The 18,139-nt window shown below is 44.6% G+C and overlaps 1 protein-coding gene across 1 annotated transcript; it reads left to right on the top strand.

The window, feature by feature from the left end:
• Positions 1 to 1,591: 1,591 nt before the first annotated feature.
• On the top strand, positions 1,592 to 13,425 carry LOC107297102 (acyl-coenzyme A synthetase ACSM4, mitochondrial-like). Its single transcript, XM_015826461.1, has 13 exons — positions 1,592 to 1,654; positions 2,539 to 2,749; positions 3,419 to 3,629; positions 4,265 to 4,408; positions 5,103 to 5,259; positions 6,213 to 6,292; positions 6,659 to 6,782; positions 7,684 to 7,764; positions 8,116 to 8,217; positions 9,195 to 9,322; positions 10,324 to 10,423; positions 12,832 to 12,951; positions 13,339 to 13,425. The coding sequence occupies exons 2-13, from the start codon at positions 2,617 to 2,619 to the stop codon at positions 13,423 to 13,425; spliced, it is 1,467 nt and encodes a 488-aa protein (XP_015681947.1). The 5' UTR covers positions 1,592 to 1,654; positions 2,539 to 2,616.
• Positions 13,426 to 18,139: the final 4,714 nt, after the last annotated feature.

Below are 18,139 nucleotides of genomic sequence, written 5' to 3'. Positions count from 1 at the left end.
AAATGTAACCACCTTTAACCTGCACAACATGATGTTCTGATTCAAAGTTAAACATTAACTTCAACAATAATTTATCTCTTAAGTATTAAAACATCCAATTTTTTCAGGTGCATTTCTTTTGGGGAACTCACTTTCTAATGAGGAGGCCTTTAAATCATCTGCACAGGTATATATTCTTTTTTTAAAATTCATATAGTCTGAAAATATTTGCAAACTCCAGATTGAGAAGGTTGGTTTTTTTTAAAGTCAGCATCTGAGAGAGATTAATGTGATTTGGCCTAGATGCATGTGTCTAAGGGTGAAAATATGAAATAATCCATCCAAATATACATAGAACATATATCTTGTTGAAGATGATCACAAGGTAGAAGACAGAAATTGTGGGTTTAATGGCTACGTTTCCCAAGTATTTTGAGATTTAATGCATAATTGTTGCTACATGCCAGCAGATATAAGTTAAACTATGCTTTAAAAAATTATTTCTCTAGAGAAGGACCTCTCATATTAATTTTTGGATTGATTGACTACGTGCCACTAATTGTTGATTCTTAGCAGCCATCTAGATAGGTTGTTTCCCATCATGATCTCCTAATCTGTTCTTTCAACGATAAACTCATCACCATTATATCTGAATCCATTCACCCTACTGTTGGTTATCCTTGTCTTCTTTTTCCTTCCACTTCTCTCAAGTGTAGATGTAGACACATCCCAACATTTTTCAGTACAATGCCTTGGTAAGGCCACACTTGGAATACTGCATCCAGTTTTGGTCACCACGATGTAAAAAAGATGTTGAGAATCTAGAAAGAGCACAAAGAAAAGCAACAAAGATGATTAGGGGACTGGAGGCTAAAGCATATAAGGAACGGCTGCTGGAATTGGGGATGTCTAGTTTAATGAAGAGAAGGATGAGGGGGGACATGATAGTAGTCTTCCAATCTCTCAGGGACTGCCCCAAAGAAGAGGAAGTCAAGCTATTCTCCAAAGCGCCTGAAGGCAGAACAAGAAGCAACGGATGAAAACTAATCAAGGAGAGAAGCAACCTAGAACTAAGGAGAAACTTCCTGACAGTTAGAACAATTAACCAGTGGAACAACCTGCCTCCAGAAACGGGGAATGCTCCAACACTGGAAGTTTTTAAGAAGAGACTGGACAGCCATTTGTCTGGAATGGTATAGGGTTTCCTGCCTGAGCAGGGGGTTGGACTAGATGACCTCCAAGTCCCTTCCAACTTTATTAAAGTATCTTCACGGTTATGAAGATCTACCAAGGTCTATCAAGGTCATCTCTACTATTGTAGCCTAGGACCGAAGGCTATAAAAATAAAATTTTGCTTGCCCATTAGGCAGCATGGAGCCTACAAACTCGTTGGCTTCCTTCTTTATCCCTCATCACAGCTAGCTCCCTCAACTTACTCCCTTTTTATTTTACCTAGACGGAGACATTACCCATGGCTGGTGCTATGAAGTTTCGCTCCAGACTTTCTGGGTTCCAGTCTGCCCGTGTTCCTACGTTCCCGTGTAGGTTCAACACTCAGACCCCTCATGGGTTTTCATCTCTGGCTACCCCAGATACTGAGCCTCAAGATAGAGACGTGCCAGAATATTTTAATTTTGCAAGTGATGTTCTTGATAAATGGAGTCAACGAGAAAAGGTGTGTGTCATGTATGTGTTTTACTTTGAGAGCGGGCAACTAAATTTCATTTTTGATGTGTGCCATTGCGCCCACAGTAAAAAAAAAAATGACAATAAAGGTTATCTTATCTAAAGGTTATCTTATCTTAAGATAGCATGACATTTCTTGAGAATTTCCCTAGAATTTCCATTAATTCTCTGGTGGTATATAGAGAAAGAAATCCGCTTGACAGGTGACTCTGGCAATTCATCTTGGTTAATTCAGGCTGTTAATTTAATCATCATACAGGTAGACTTTGGCTTACAACCATTTATTTAGCAACCGTTTGAAATCACAGTGGGATTTACAACGGTTTCTTGCACTGGCAATGTTGTAGCATCCCTAGGGTTACATGATCAAGATTTGCATGTATTTACAACAGTGGTAGCATCCCGGGGTCACGTGATTACCATTCGCAAGGGACTACAGCCCTGGCTGGCTGAGGAATTCTGGGAGTTGAAGTCCACAAGTCTTAAAGTTGCCAAGTTTGAAGACACCTGGGCTAGAATTTCCATTGCTACACAAGGCAGTTGTTAAGTTAGTTGTGCTAGATTTTGCAACTTTCCTTGCCATAGTTGTTAAGTGAATCATGCAGTCGTTAAGCGAATCTGGCTTCCCCCATTGACTTTCCTTGTCAAGAGCACCAAGGATCCCAGAATCATTGTCCTCCTCCCCCTCCCCCTCCCCCTCCTCCTCCCCGCAATCCCAACTCCCTTCTAACACTGATGCTGTTACCTAGTTAGGCTCATGAAACGTCTGCAAGAAAACAAGCAAGCTCAGAGAGCACCAAGGACCCCTCATGTCAATCCCGAGCCACAAATATTCCCCTTTATTGATATCATTTCTTCTAAATTGTCCGCCAGGAGGGGAAGAAGCCTTCTAATCCAGCCCTCTGGTGGGTTAAAGGGAATGGTGAAGAGGTACAATGGACCTTTGAGGAGATGAGCTACTTATCTAGGAAAGCTGCCAACGTGCTCTCGGAGGCCTGTAACCTACGCAAGGAAGATCGGCTCCTCATTATACTTCCAAGGGTCCCCGAGTGGTGGCTGATCAGCTTGGCCTGCATCCGAACAGGTCAGTCCAAAGAGTGTTCATGCACCAAAGATCTTGTAATAGTATATGGAGAAGACCTTGGGAGATGGGGCAAAGAGAGGCTGCCTAGGGCAGGGGTAGGCAACCATGGCTCTTTTATGACTCGTGGACTTCAACTCCCAGAATTCCTGAGCCAGCATGGCTCAGCTTGGAAACCTCTCCCTTTCCCCTCAGCGTGGCTGGCTCAGGAATTCTGGGAGTTGAAGTCCACAAGTCATAAAAGAGCCAAGGTTGCCTACCCCAGGCCTAGGGCATGGTCAGCTAATAGCCTGAAGCTGCACAATGGAGGAGCAAAAGGCTCAGAAGAGGCCCACCCTATGTTTCTCAGGCTTTGAAGGAGGCAAGGGGAAATTTACAAGATTGTGTTAACGTAGCTTTACAACAAAGTAGAACAAAAGGAGAATATTTACAGCTCAGGGTTGAAATGAGGGGTCCTTGGTGCTCTCTGAACTCGGTGGCTTTCTTGCAGACCTTTCATTACCAAACTAGGTAAAGAAAAGCACCAAGCTCAGAGAGTGCCAAGGACCCCTGAAAGTAGAATTGGCTCATCTGATTGTTATTTCCTATCGGGTCGATGTAGTAAACTTGAGAAATGCAGACCGTTTTCTCTCTCTTCCTTTTTTCTCACAGTCCTTTGTTCTGCTTTGGCAGGTGTTGTCTTCATTCCAGCTACTATTCTCTTGACTGCTCCAGACATATTATACAGACTCCAGCAATCCAAAGTCAGCTGCGTTGTTGCCAATGAGGCTATTGCACCCTTAGTAGATGCCGTGGGGGCTGAATGCAGCTGGCTGAAAACTCGGATCCTGGTTTCTAAGAGCAGCAAAAGGGAAGGTTGGCTGAACTTCCATGATCTACTACAGTGAGTATCCTTCCTGACGCTTCAAGGCCCAAGAGATACCATCCATAAATATCATATATAGCATGATGAAAACCCTGGCATTTCTGCCGAGTAATATCTAAACCCACAAGCTTTATATTGTACAAGTAGTTCTCGACTTACAACAGTTCATTTAGCGATTGTCCGAAGTTACAATAGCACTGAAAAAAGTGACTTACGACCACTTTTGACACTTACAACCCTTGAAGGATCCTCATGGCCACATGATCAAAATTCAGAGGCTTGGCAACTGGCATGTACTTATGCTGTGTGCCAGCATCATGTGATCACTTTTTGTGGCCTTGACAAGCAAAGTCAATGGGGAAGCCAGATTCACTTGTCCGTGTTACTAACTTAACAACTGCAGTGATTACTTAACAGCTACGGCAAGAAATATACATACACGTGCTAATACAGCAGGATCCAACAAACCACAATTACAGCAGGAAACGGGAGAGAGGGAACACATCAGCAGAGCCTTCCTTTTATACCAAGGCTCTTGAAGAGACACAGACCATGCTGAGTCACTCCCATCATTACATTACATCTTACACCTTACATTACATAAGCTGGTTAGCTGTTAAATCAATGCTTGACACCCTGCTTCTGTTTTGCAGAGCTGCCTTTGACCAGCATCAACCCGTTCAGACGAAGAACCTTGACCCAATGACCATCTACTTTACCAGTGGGACCACGGGCTACCCCAAAATGGTGCAACATTCCCACGGCAGTTTGGGGTTTGGGCTGGACAAGGTTGCAAGGTAGTTCTATGTGCCTGCATTTGACCCCTCTCTACCTATTTCTTCATTGATTAACTGATTGATTACAGGGGGTCCTTGACTTATAACTATTCCTTGGTTCAAAGTTGCATGGGTTGAAAGTTACAACATGCTGAGACTCTAGAAAGAGTACAGAGAAGAGCAACAAAGATGATTAGGGGACTGGAGGCTAAAACATATAAGGAACGGTTGCTGGAATTGGGGATGTCTAGTTTAACAAAGAGAAGGACGAGGGGGGACATGATAGCAGTCTTCCAATATCTCAGGGGCTGCCACAAAGAAGAGGGAGTCAAGCTATTCTCCAAGGCGCCAGAAGGCAGGACGAGAAGCAACGGGTGGAAACTGATCAAGGAGAGAAGCAACTTAGAACTAAGGAGAAACTTCCTGACAGTTAGAACAATTAACCAGTGGAACAACCTGCCTCCAGAAGCGGTGGATGCTCCAACACTGGAAGTTTTTAAGAAGAGACTGGACAGCCATTTGTCTGAAATGGTGTAGGGTTCCTGCCTGAGCAGGGGGTTGGACTCGATGACCTCCAAGGTCCCTTCCAACTAATAATAATAATAATAATAATAATAATAATAATAATAATAATAATAATAATCCCCTGCAACAGCTGCTATAGTATGAGTCTTAATGTCACCCCCGAAATGTCTCTTGGCTTCTTTATCAACAGAGAATGGCTGGCTCTGACGTCTTCAGACATTATGTGGGGGTTTTCTGATCCTGGCTGGATAAAATTTGTCGTAGGATGTTTCTATTCTCCTTGGAGCCAGGGATCATGTATATTTCAACATGGTATGCTCCAGTTTGATCCCAAAGTAGTTCTGGAGGTAAGAACCAGATTGTTTTATTTGAAAGGTCCCGTACAGACAGACGGTCATAATCCCCAAAGATACGTACAACAGCTGATTCTCCCTCCCAAATTTTCTGAAAAAGTTTACTGCTTTCTTCACTACAATTCAAACTTGAGAATCAGTAGCCACTCAATGTCCCCATCGCCTCTTTCATGGAGATCCTCAATCATCCAGGTCATAGCTGTCGCAAAGTTATTAACTCATTTATGTTTGTAGTTTATATAGTTTTTTATCTTTTATGATTGTAAGACACCAGAATTACTTCGAGGTAAGATGGGTGGGCTATAAATTTTGTTGCCTACCCATCTTACCTCAAAGTAATTCTGGTGTCCTACAGTCATAAAAGATAAAAAATTATCTGCACACTAGTAAATTGACTGCACACTAGTATCTAAATTAAATTAAAGTTTTAGGGCAGTGGTGGCGAACCTATGGCACGGGTGCCAGAGGCGGCACTCCGAGCCCTCTCTGTGGGCACGCGCGCCGTCGCCCCAGTCCTAGGCCTTCAGCTGCGTTTTATAAAACCTTTTCGCTTTACGCCTCCATCGCCGTGTACAAAAAAAAAGGTTCAATCAATCAGTCAATTTCAACTTCTCGCGGGGGAAAAAAACAGATCTTGCAAAGTTGGAATTGATTGACTGAACTTTTTAGTCCCACCCAGTCAGCTGTTACCACTGCAGCCACGCCCACCCAATGGGCCACACCCACCCAATGGGCCACGCCCACCCAGCACCCGACGATGCATAAGTGGGTTTTGGGTTGCAGTTTGGGCACTCGGTCTCTAAAAGGTTCGCCATCACTGTTCTAGGGGGACCCTACAAGATTTGCTTATTTATTTATGTATTACTCAGTTACCCGTTGTATTTCTCGATGCCAATTGCCAAATCTTACTCAGTGGTATTAAAAATTGCTTCCTCTCCTTTATTCAGTCTCTTGTCAAGTATCCGGTGACATGTTTTTGTGGCACGCCAACCATATTTCGGATGCTGCTCCAACACAATGTTAGCAGGTACAAGTAACTTGCATGAGAAGAACACCCTTCTATGGTGCTTTGTGTTATTTTGTAACACTTTTGGAAGATGAGAAGGACCAGGATGGGGACACATTATCCCAGAGATGGGGAACGATGGCCTCTATGTGACTGGTGGACTTCAATTCCCAGAGTTCCCGAGACAGCATGGCTAGTTCAGGAATTCTGCAAGCTGAAATCCACTAGTCATAATGTTTTATCAATTTTCGAACGGTCACTAAATGAACTGTAAGGACTACCCGTGATCGATCCCAGCGATCTGTTTTTCATATTTTGGAGTCCAAGTAGTCCAAGCTTTGAAGATCCCTTTCTGAAGAACGTTGCTTTCTTCTCCTCTTTGTTCAGGTACAAGTTCAAGAGTCTGGAGTCCTGCACGAGTGGCGGAGAGCCAATCAGTCTGGAAGTGCAGCAACAGTGGAAAGCACAGACTGGGTGCGATATCCGTGAAGCCTACGGGCAGACAGAAAGTGTAAGTCTGCAACCCGTTGAGTCTTTAATAAGCATTCAGAGGGAAAGGGTTCAAAAGACGAAAGGCATGGAACTTTTCCAGACTTACTCAGCCGAGACCCTGTCTTCACCCACAAAGCCAGGATGTGATGTGATCAGTGCATGCGTGCACTTGTGTCAGAGGCACTGAGGCCTTCTGGGTTGAAAGGATTAGCCAGTGACGTCACCCTTGCCCTGGGGATACCCAGTTGGGGGCTCCTTTCACTTCCCTGGCAGGAAGCTCAACCCTGCCCCAGGGCAACTCTCGGGTCTCAAACATGGACTTGGTAACGTCCTGCTCAGCGGTCCACACTGCATCCAGTTTGGGTCACCACGATGTAAAAAAGATGTTGAGATTCTAGAAAGAGTGCAGAGAAGAGCAACAAGGATGATCAGGGGACTGGAGGCTAAAGCATATAAGGAACAGTTGCTGGAATTGGGTATGTCTAGTTTAACGAAGAGAAGGACGAAGGGGGACATGATAGCAGGGTCCCAATATCTCAGGGGCTGCCCAAAGAAGAGGAAGTCAAGCTATTCTCCAAAGCGCAGGACAAGAAGCAGCGGATGGAAACTAGTCATGGAGAGATGCAACCTAGAACTAAGGAGAAACTTCCTGACAGTTAGAACAATTAACTAGTGGAACAGTCTGCCTCCAGAAGCGGTGAATGCTCCAACATTGGAAGTTTTTAAGAGATTGGATAGCCATTTGTCTGAAATGGTATAGAGTTTCCTGCCCGAGCAGGGTATTGGACTAGATGACCTCCAAGGTACCTTCCAACATCATCATCGTTGTTGTCATTGTTGTCGTTGTTGTTGTTGTTGTTATTATTATTATTATTATAAAAAGTATAACTTAATTTCACTCCTATAATTTGTCCTCACAGTCCCTGCTCTGCAGCACCAGAAAAGGGATGAAAATTAAACCTGGATTCATTGGAAAGCCTCTTTCTGGCATTGATCTCCAGGTAAGTCCACCATTTTGTAATGGATAGTGTCAATACAGGTCGTCCTCAACTTACAACAGTTCGTTCAGTGACAAGGGCACTGAAAAAAAGGAGCTCGTGGCCATTTTTCACACCACCCCTGCAGCATTCCCCATGCTCGCACCATCAAAATTCAGACGCTTGACATCTGCTTCATATTTATGACCGTCGAGAACTACCTTATCGTAAGGTGGAAAAATTCCTTTGTATAGCATAACTCAATACCCTGCGAATTGTACATTACAATCAATCTGCTAGCCAAAGAGGTCCTATAAAAAAAAAAAGTCCAAAGGGAAGCGCGAATGGCCATTGATAGCTTCCCTTTCTTTGTAGATCATCGATGAAAACGCCAATCGCCTTCCCCCTGGAGAAGAAGGAGACATTGCTGTAAAGATCAAGCCGCAAAGGCCTGTGGGTCTTTTCAGTGCTTATGTGGTAAGGAAGGAAGCCCTCAAACAACTGAGCAAATTTCAAGAAGTAGAAGAGCTTATCTCCGGGGAGACAGCACAAGCCATTGTCCCTCAGCCCTCATGAGAAGCGATAGAAATGTTCGGGGGTGAAGCTTCAAAGGAAGCTTCTGTCCTTCTCTGTTCCCCAACATTCCCAGTTCATATTGGGCAAGGCAATGACCTTGTGTTGAGTAGAGGGAGATTTCATTGGATAATTGCTAGCCAGTGAAGGACAAGTGGGGTGGGAAAGAGTCTTGAACTGAGATGATTTGAGAACGTTCTGGGTTGGGATGCTGTGGGTCTCGGCAAGCTGAAATATGAGGCTAGGGCCCAGGCAGAGCCTATGGGGTTTCCACATATATGATAAGATGAGATGAGATGAGATGAGATGAAGAGAAGAGAAGAGAAGAGAAGAGAAGAGAAGAGAAGAGAAGAGAAGAGAAGAGAAGAGAAGAGAAGAGAAGAGAAGATGGGATGGGATGGGATCAGATGGGATGGGATGGGATGGGAAGGGAAGGGAAGGGAAGGGAAGGGAAGGGAAGAGAAGAGAAGAGAAGAGAAGAGAAGAGAAGAGAAGAGAAGATGGGATATAGGATAGGATGGGATGGGATGGGATGGGATGGGATGGGATGGGATGGGATGAGATGAGATGAGATAACCTTTGTCATTTTTTACTGTGACCACAACGGCACACCTCAAAAATGAAATGTACTTGCCCGCTCTCAAAGTGAACAGATACATGACACACACCTAAACATACTATACACAACATATGTATGGACCCACACCCCTACATATACATAACAAATAAATATTATACACTGTTCATCTTGAATACATCATGGAAGGAGGAAGCTTGAGAGTTCAATATGGACGGATGGATCACATTCACAAGTGTGGACTTCCTCAATGTTGCAGCCACCCAGCAAAGAATGTGTAGATTGCCTGTTTCTTTTCCCTTAGGACGATCCTGAAAAAACCAGCGCTACTGAACGTGGGGACTACTACCTCACTGGAGACCGAGGACTCATGGATGAAGAGGGATACGTCCAGTTCATTTCAAGAGCAGATGACATTATCTTGACTTCTGGGTAGACCTTTGATGTTTGCTAAGGCTTTGCAAGCTATCTGAGATGCTTAACAACAACAATGGCAATGCAAAATCCAAGATGCCTTCATAGGCCAGATACTCAATCCTGTACCACAATAACAGACCACCATCCCCATCCCGCCACATATACACACACAAACAAACACACACCACACACAGAGAGAGCGAGATTCCATCAACATGATGGATTAGGGGACTGGAGGCTAAAACATATAAGGAACAGTTGCTGGAATTGGGTATGTCTGGTTTAATGAAGAGAAGGACAAGGGGGGACATGATAGCAGTGTTCAGGGATTGCCACAAAGAAGAGGGAGTCAAGCTATTCTCCAAAGCACCTGAAGGTAGGACAAGAAGCAACAGATGGAAACTAACCAAAGAGAGAAGCAACCTAGAACTAAGGAGGAATTTTCTGACAGTTAGAACAATTAATCAGTGGAACAACCTGCCTCCATAAGCTGTGAATGCTCCAACATTGGAAGTTTTTAAGAAGGGACTGGACAGCCATTTGTCTGAAATAGGATAGGCTTTCCTGCCTGAGCAGGGGTTGGACTAGATGACCTCCAAGGTCCCTTCCAACTTTTATTATTATTGTTGTTGTTATTATTAATAATAATAATAAAAACAAAACTCATGGAAATGAGGTCAACAATTCCATTTACACTATTAAAACATTTCCATCAATGAACAGAATTTTTGAGATCTCCAAGGTGTGTAGAGATTAGCTCTTTTCATTCAGTGATCTTCCAGTTTCCATTCTCTACTTTTTGTGCATGCTCAACTTGCCAAAAGCAAATGCTTCGTGTTAATTTTGGAAAGCAATTAAGTATTTTAATTCTCTGTGTGGCTCCCAGTATCTCTTAAGCTTTGGCTTATCAACATCTGGGTGGCTACTGATGGTCAGTGACTCTTCAGAGATCAAACTGGAGTTTTTGGCCTGCAGCCTAAAGAGTCTCCCTTGAATTATGGTATTTTCCTATTTAGATACCGCATTGGTCCTTTTGAAGTGGAGCAAGCTTTGATGAAGCATCCTGCAGTAGCTGAAGCAGCTGTTGTTAGCAGCCCAGATTCCATCAGAGGAGAGGTGAGTGTCATGTGTCTGATTAACGAAACACTTAAAAGGACTTTCAGGCATATTTTTTCCTAAAAGCATTTATTAAGGTTACAGAGACGTCAGTACAGCATGGTGGAAATGCTTAGGTCTGGCTTCTCTTCCGTTACGCATATACATCCCAAGCATTTCCCACTCCCTTATTGTAGGGTCATGGTTCACATCTTCCAATCAACTTGGAAGATGTGATTTACTTCGGTTTCTTTCTCCCGGGCTATCCTTATGCTCCTCCCTCTTTCCCAGTTGCTGGTTTAACTATATAAATACCAGACAGTTCTGCATATTGTCAAAGCAAGAATATACAGTATTTGCAGCGTTGACAGTGAGGTGGCCATAATGCTGTGTATTAGGTCCTCACAGTCAGGAACCCAACAAGGGTTTAGAACATGATCACCCTAGGTCACCCAGTTGCTGAGAATCCCTCATCACCCTTATGTGCCTCCTCATCTGAGGCCATAGCCTCCCATAATCTGAGATTTCAGATCTTGTGATCATTCTTCCTTAGCTTCTGCTGTTCCTCAGTCAAGGAAAGGCTTCAGAAAGGGTAATTTTATTCCATAGTCCACATTAGGAAGGAGTAGAGATGTTCTCTCCAAAGGCTTGACTGAGCGCAGGAAGTTATGAAGCAACATAACTTTAGTGAAAGTTTAATGAAAAGAAGGACTAGCGGTGACATGATAGCAGTGTTCCAGTATCTCAGGAGTTGCCCCAAAGAAGAGGGAGTCAAGCTATTCTCCAAAGTGCCTGAAGGCAGGAAAAGAAGCAATGGATGGAAACTAATCAAGGAGAGAAGCAACTTAGAACTAAGGAGACATTTCCTGACAGGGAGAACAATTAATCAGTGGGACAAATTGCCTCCAGAAGTTGTGAATGTTCCAACACTGGAAGTTCTTAAGACAACCATTTGTCTGAAATGGTACAGGGTTTCCTGCCTGAGCAGAGAGTTGGACTAGAACTGGGGTAGGCAACCTTGGCTCTTTTATGACTCGTGGACTTCAACTCCCAGAATTCCTGAACCAGCATGGCTCAGCTTGGAAATCTTTCCCTTTCCCCTCAGCGTGGCTGGCTCAGGAATTCTGGGAGTTGAAGTCCACGAGTCATAAAAGAGCCAAGGTTGCCTACCCCTGGACTAGAAGATCTCTATCTATTCTAACAGCTCTCTTCTTCAGTACTATTTTAGTCTATGGGGAGCTCTCCAGGGTCCTGAAAATGACCAAACCCTGATCTATTGGTATCTCTTCTGCCCTAATTAACCAGTCTTTCATTGATCTCATCGAATTCTGTTTCGCATTTTAAAAAATCACAATGCTATGAAATTTGTTTCTGTAAGGAGAAGAGCACAACATAGTTCCTAAGCACAGTATGGAAGAAAGGAAAGTTTATTCTGTTATTCTGTTATCCACCGTATTAGCCATGGTTCAATGCATTAGGCACATTGTGCCAGCTTGAACAACATGCTAAATCTTAATGTGATAATCTTTTAGTCTGATGTCCCTTCCTTGCTGGGTGAAGGCAGCGGTCAGAGACATCTTGAGGATACTAGAAGAAAACTAATGTAGGTCAGTGGTTCTCAACCTTTTTAATGCCGCGACCCCCAACCGGTCGTAAGTCGAGGACTTAACCAGTCGTAAGTCGAGGACTAAACCGGTTGTAAGTCGAGGACTACCCAACCGTTTTAAGTCGAGGACTTTCCCTGCCCGGGAGCGCCGCGCATGCGTGGTTCCGCCCCCTGCACCGGCCGAGGCGTAGCTGGCAAGCGGCAGAGACGGAGCAGGCCGACCACCAGCTGGCCCAGCTCAAGGGAGGTAAGGCACCCACCGGAAAAGGGGGAAAAAATGGCGGACAGCCTTGCTTGGCGACCCCCGTGAAATGGTCGATCGACCCCAAATGGGGTCCCGACCCATAGGTTGAGAACCGCTGATATAGGTCATGCTAAGCAAGATAGACTCGTAGTCCCAATCAGTAGACAATCAGTAGACAACAACACTCAATATTCCAGGGAACAAATGGAAGTTTAATTATCATTATGATTAGTCACACAGCCAGATGTTTAGACTGGATTTGGCATTTTTATTCATACACTGAGTCCTTCCTAAAGAACTGGGATAAGCAAATCAATGATGTTAAAGATATTGGATGTAGACCGTTCCTTATAAAGCTGCCTTCTGCAATTGACCGATGGCAATATTGTCAATGCTGTGATGGTGTTCAAGCAGTGGTCTCATTTTGGGGGGGATTGCACCCAAGGCAACTATCACTATTGGTATTATCATTATTATTATCACTCACATTATTATTAAGCATTATTCCTATAGTACCAGAAAGCTAACTTTGCACAAAGTCATGCTAATTCATCTTCTTTTACCCTGACTTGCCTGTAGGTGGTAAAAGCTTTTATCATCCTAACTTCTGCCTACCAATCACAAGACAGAGAGAAATTAAGCGTGGAGCTGCAAGGACATGTGAAGAAAATTACAGCTCCATATAAGTATCCCAGAAAGGTGAGTCCTTGACACAACAGGAGACATTTCATGACCCAGCTAGGTAACATCATCAGGGCTAGAATGGAGTGGAGGAGGAGGAGGAGGAGGAGGAGGAGGAGGAGGAGGAGGAGGAGGAAGAGGAACCAATGATCAGATAACAGACAGCTGTGTCCACAGAAAGAATGTTGTGTGGCAAACATCTCAAAAGTTTCGTAGACTATAAAGGCGAGAGACGAGAGATGTAGTGTGAGACGTGCAAGGTTTTGTTAATGCAACCTTAAACACACAATAGGTAATGCTAGTCCTCCTAGTTTTCTTGTCTAGACCACCTCAAAGGGTTGACAGTCTTTTTTTTCTCTCTCTCTCTCTCTTTCTTTTAAATGCAATGCATTCTGTGTTCATTAGATCGAGTTTGTTCGAGACCTGCCCAAGACCATTTCTGGAAAAATCCAAAAGAGGCTGCTGAGAAATAAAGAATGGGAGAAAGCCTAGTGGATTCTGGAGCTAACAGTGGACTCCGGGAGGGTTTTCTTCTCGTAGTTTTAGGATGTTGCCAAAGTCAGCGGTGAGATGGGCGGTCAGCTGGGTGACTTTGGGCCAGTCCCTCTCTCTCTCAACCCAACCTACCTCACAGAGTTGTCGTTGTGGGGACAACAGGAGGAGGAAGTTGTGTTGGATAACGTTCTCTGCCTTGACTTATTTGTAAAGATAATAAAGGCAGGATGCAAATCAATAAATATTTGATAAATAAATACACACCTGGGCCAGGCAACCCACAGCCAACCCATAATAACCCCAAATCTCTTTCTTTTGCAATCCTCAACACACACACACACCACCACCACCATCCTCACCCTGTGAAATTTGGGAGAGCCGTTTCCCTTCTCTTGATCCACCAAAGGGTGTGAACTGACTTGATACGGATAACAGCAACACAAAAATCCCTTCCTGGAAAGTTTCCTTAAACTGATCAGGAAAAAAAACAGTCCCAACTTCTGCAGCGACCCATTGATAATATTAGGTCCACATATGTTCTGATAAAGAATATTTGCAGCTCAGGGTGGAATTGAGGGGTCCTTGGTGTTCTCTGAACTTGATTGTTATAACAACAACAACAACAACAATAATAATAATAGTAATAATAAAGTTGGAAGGGACCTTGAAGGTCATCTAGTCCAACCCCCTGCTCAGGCAGGAAACCTTATACCATTTCGGTCAAATGGCTGTCCAGTCTCTTCTTAAAGTGTTGGAGCATTCACCGCTTCTGGAGGCAGGTTGTTCCACTGGTTAATTGTTCTAACTGTCAGGAAGTTTCTCCTTAGTTCCAGGTTGCTTCTCTCCTTGGTTAGTTTCCATCCCTTGCTTCTTGTCCTGCCTTCAGGCGCTTTGGAGAACAGCTTGACTCCCTCTTCTTTGGGGCAGCCCCTGAGATACTGGAAGACTGCTATCATGTCCCCCCTCATCCTTCTCTTCATTAAACTAGACATACCCAATTCCAGCAACCGTTCCTTATATGTTTTAGCCTCCAGTCCACCTGATCATCTTTTTATGCAGATGTTTCATAAAACATCTAAGCCAGTGATGGCGAACCTTTTAGAGACCGAGTGCCCAAACTGCAATCCAAAACCCACTTATGCATCGTCAGGTGCCGGGTGGGCGTGGCCCATTGGGTGGGCGTGGCCCATTGGGTGGGCGTGGCTGCGGTGGTAACAGCTGACTGGGTGGGACTAAAAAGTTCAATCAATCAATTCCAACTTTGCAAGATCTGTTTTTTTCCCCCGCGAGAAGTTGAAATTGACTGATTGATTGAACCTTTTTTTTTTTGCACACGGCGGCGGAGGCCTAAAGCGAAAAGGTTTTATAAAACCCAGCTGAAGGCCTAGGACTGGGGCGACGGCGCGCGTGCCCACAGAGAGGGCTCTGAGTGCCGCCCCTGGCACCCGTGCCATAGGTTCGCCACCACTGATCTAAACCTTTGGCCAGCACTGATGATGTGACCTAGTTTGGGTAACAAAACATCTGCATAAAAACAACCAGGCTCAAAGAGCGCTAAGTAAAATCCTCACATATGCTCTGACTGCTATTAATTGTAAGTGAAGGTCTCAGTCACCCAAAAGTTGATATCTGGAGTATAATTTTGTCTTCCGGCTACTTCATAGCCAGTAAAAGAGAAGAAGGCTTCTGTGTCATAACATCAGAATATCACATTAGGAAATGCCAGAATTTTCCAAACAGAAAGCATTGAGTCTCCTCCTAAGATATATTCTCATCCGTGAAAATATTTTAGGAGAAGTCCACCCAAAGATGGACATTTTCTTCTGCCAGAAATTACAACATCAAACGAAGAAGAAAGATGAGCTTAATTATTGGACGTACACAAGGCAGAAGCTCTGTCCCAAAGAAATAAACCCTGTTTGTTGTTGTTAGTTGCGAAGTCATGTCCGCAACCCCATGGACAACGTTCCTCCAGGCCTTCCTGTCCTCTACCATCTTCTGGAGTCCACTTAAGCTCACGCCTCCTGCTTCAGTGACTCCATCCAGCCACTTCATTCTCTGTCGTCCCCTTCTTCTCTTGCCCTCCATCTTTCAAACCCTGTTAGGGCTTAGCAAAGAGACCATGATTCACATACATACTAACTCCTTCAATATGCCAATTCTTACTTTGTCAATCATGCCTTAGCTTAATCTAACAGTTTGCCATAAAGTGAGAATCCAGTAACCCCAACTTTACCCACCAAGGCAAAATGGTAGACTAGGCTAATTGAAAGTAACAATTAACAGAATAACAGAGTTGGGAGGGACCTTGGAGATCTTCTAGTCCAACCCCCTGCGCAAGCAGGAAACCCTCTACCATTTCAACAAATGGTTTTCCGGTTAGAAAAATAAATACATCGGTCTGGAACGTGGGATATTAAAATTTCTAAGGCAACAGCTTAAAGGCCTAGTTGACTTTTCTGTCTCCTCATAAGCAAACGGAGATTGATTTTTTCCACGTAGATTTTTTTCACTCTATCGTTCCCTAAAATGAAGAGCAATTTTCCCACAGAAGGGAATTTTGCCCCCATTGGAGATCTGGCTTTGGTTTCTCCACAGGTAACACACTTGGTGGAGCATATCCCTGCATTTGGGAAAGCGATTCCGTTACAAAGCAGTCTGTTACGTTTTAGAAAATAATAATAATAATTGCAGTGCAAACAAACATATCCGTTCCCCAAGGGAACCACACACCAAGCATTTTTCCCATAGGTGGATTTTAAATACCTGAATAATCTCGGCTTTGGAAGGGAAGAATAGCTTGCTTCTCCAATGGCTAAGCAGTTAATTGCTTCTGAGAAAGAACAGAAAACGGCCCCTTCTTTGCACCTGGGGAAAAGATTCTAACCCCAGGCTTTTGTACTTTCTCTGAGATACACAATGGAGAGCAGAAATTAGGTTGCTAAGCGAGGCTGTCATCGAAATTTTACAACCATTTTTACTGTGGTTGTTAAGCATAAGTCGAGGGCTTAGGACAGTGATGGCGAACCTTTTAGAGACCGAGTGCCCAAAAGCCACCCCGCCCCTGCCCTGCCTGCCACCCCGGGCCCCGCCTGCCCACAGGGCCACCCGCCTCCACAGGCCGCCGCAACAGATCGCCCAGGCGGCCCAGCAGCGCCATGGTGGCCATGGTGACCACACCTCCACCCATGTCCTGCAGCAGCATCTGCGCGTGACGGAGTGCAAGGTCGGAATCTTGTCCCCGCTATCCGGCTGCCATGTCCTTGGCTGCGCTGCTCTGTGCGGGCCGTGCCCGGGGGCGACTCTCCTCTGGAGGGACTGCTGGTGAGGAGGGGGCCGTGGGGGGAGGCAGGGCTGGGATGAAGGCACGTGTGCCCACAGAGAGGGCTCTGAGTGCCACCTCTGACACGCATACCATAGGTTCACCACCACTGGCTTAGGACCACAGCTGAGGTTACAGAGTTCAAGTGACGCTAAGTGATAAAAGGATCCATTGCATGACCACACCTGATTTGGCAACCATGTTTACTGCGATTCTTAAGCAGATCAGGCAATGGTTAAGTGAACCCCGCGGCTCTTAAGCGAATCCAACTTCCCCCGTTGATTTTGCTTGTTGGAAGTTGCAAATCAGGATCACAAGACCCCGGGACACGGCCTCCGTCATAAAGGCAAGCCGGTGGCCAAGTGCCCAAATCACAACCACATGATGCAGGGGTGTTTGCATCATTGTAACTTTGAGAACAGGTCCTAAGTCCCTTTTTCGTCTCCACTGTGACTCCGAACTGCCATTAAACAAATGGTTGTAAGTCAAGGACCACCTGTAGACATGCCGTTGTTAAGCTAGTAACCTGGTCATTAAGTGAATATGGCTTTCCCCATTGATTTTGCTTGTCAGACGGTCACAAAAGCTGGATCACATGACCCCAGGGCACTGCAACCGTCATAAATACAAGTCAGTTGCCAAGCATCTGAATTTCAATCACGTGACCCCGGGGATGCTGCAACGGTCGTAAGTGTGAAGATCGGTCATAACATAAGTCCCCTTTTTCAGTGCCATTGTAACTTTGAACTTTCACTAAATGAATTCTTGTGAGTCAAAGACCAGCTGTACAAATGAATTGATGCTCTCCCTGTCTCCATGGTGAAGCCTCTGAAAACATCTCCTAAACGCCGCAAGCTCTTTTGTTAAAGCACATGGCCTTTTGCACATGTTTGACTTTGCAGATTTTGCTTCCTGGATCTCGGCTGCAGGGATGCGCTTAGTTCTTCGGCCATGGCAGAATTTGGAGTAAAAAAAAAAACAGTGAGAGGCTCATAAAAGAAAAGCTTATTGTGAGGACCTAATACTGTAATAAAAAGACTGAATTGCTTGAAGAATAGGGAGACACGATTCAGCCAGCGTGTGTGTTCTATGCTGCACACAATAGGAGCAAAAAAAAAAGGTGTGAGAGAGGAACAAGACATCGTTTCTGAAGACCAATTTCGTTGCAATGAGTCCACTCTAATGAGATCCCCAGTGTGCCTGCCTGTTTGTATCACACTTAATTGTGCTCTTTTCTACCGAGGCTGCTTTAGAAGCACACAAACACAAAGCAGAGATCAGCTGTCGCTTTGCAGCCTGTTGAGATCCAATTATTTCTCCATCGGACACTTTTAATGGCAGGGAATAGCTAAGTTCAAATGATGGGTCATCTGGTATTCTCATCGTTAG

The sequence above is a fragment of the Protobothrops mucrosquamatus genome, unplaced genomic scaffold (assembly GCF_001527695.2).
Source record: "Protobothrops mucrosquamatus isolate PMUCROS unplaced genomic scaffold, P.Mucros_1.0 scaffold_209, whole genome shotgun sequence".
NCBI lineage: Eukaryota > Metazoa > Chordata > Lepidosauria > Squamata > Viperidae > Protobothrops > Protobothrops mucrosquamatus.
Note: the sequence above shows the minus strand (reverse complement) of the source record. Positions and strands in the feature narration are given on the sequence as shown.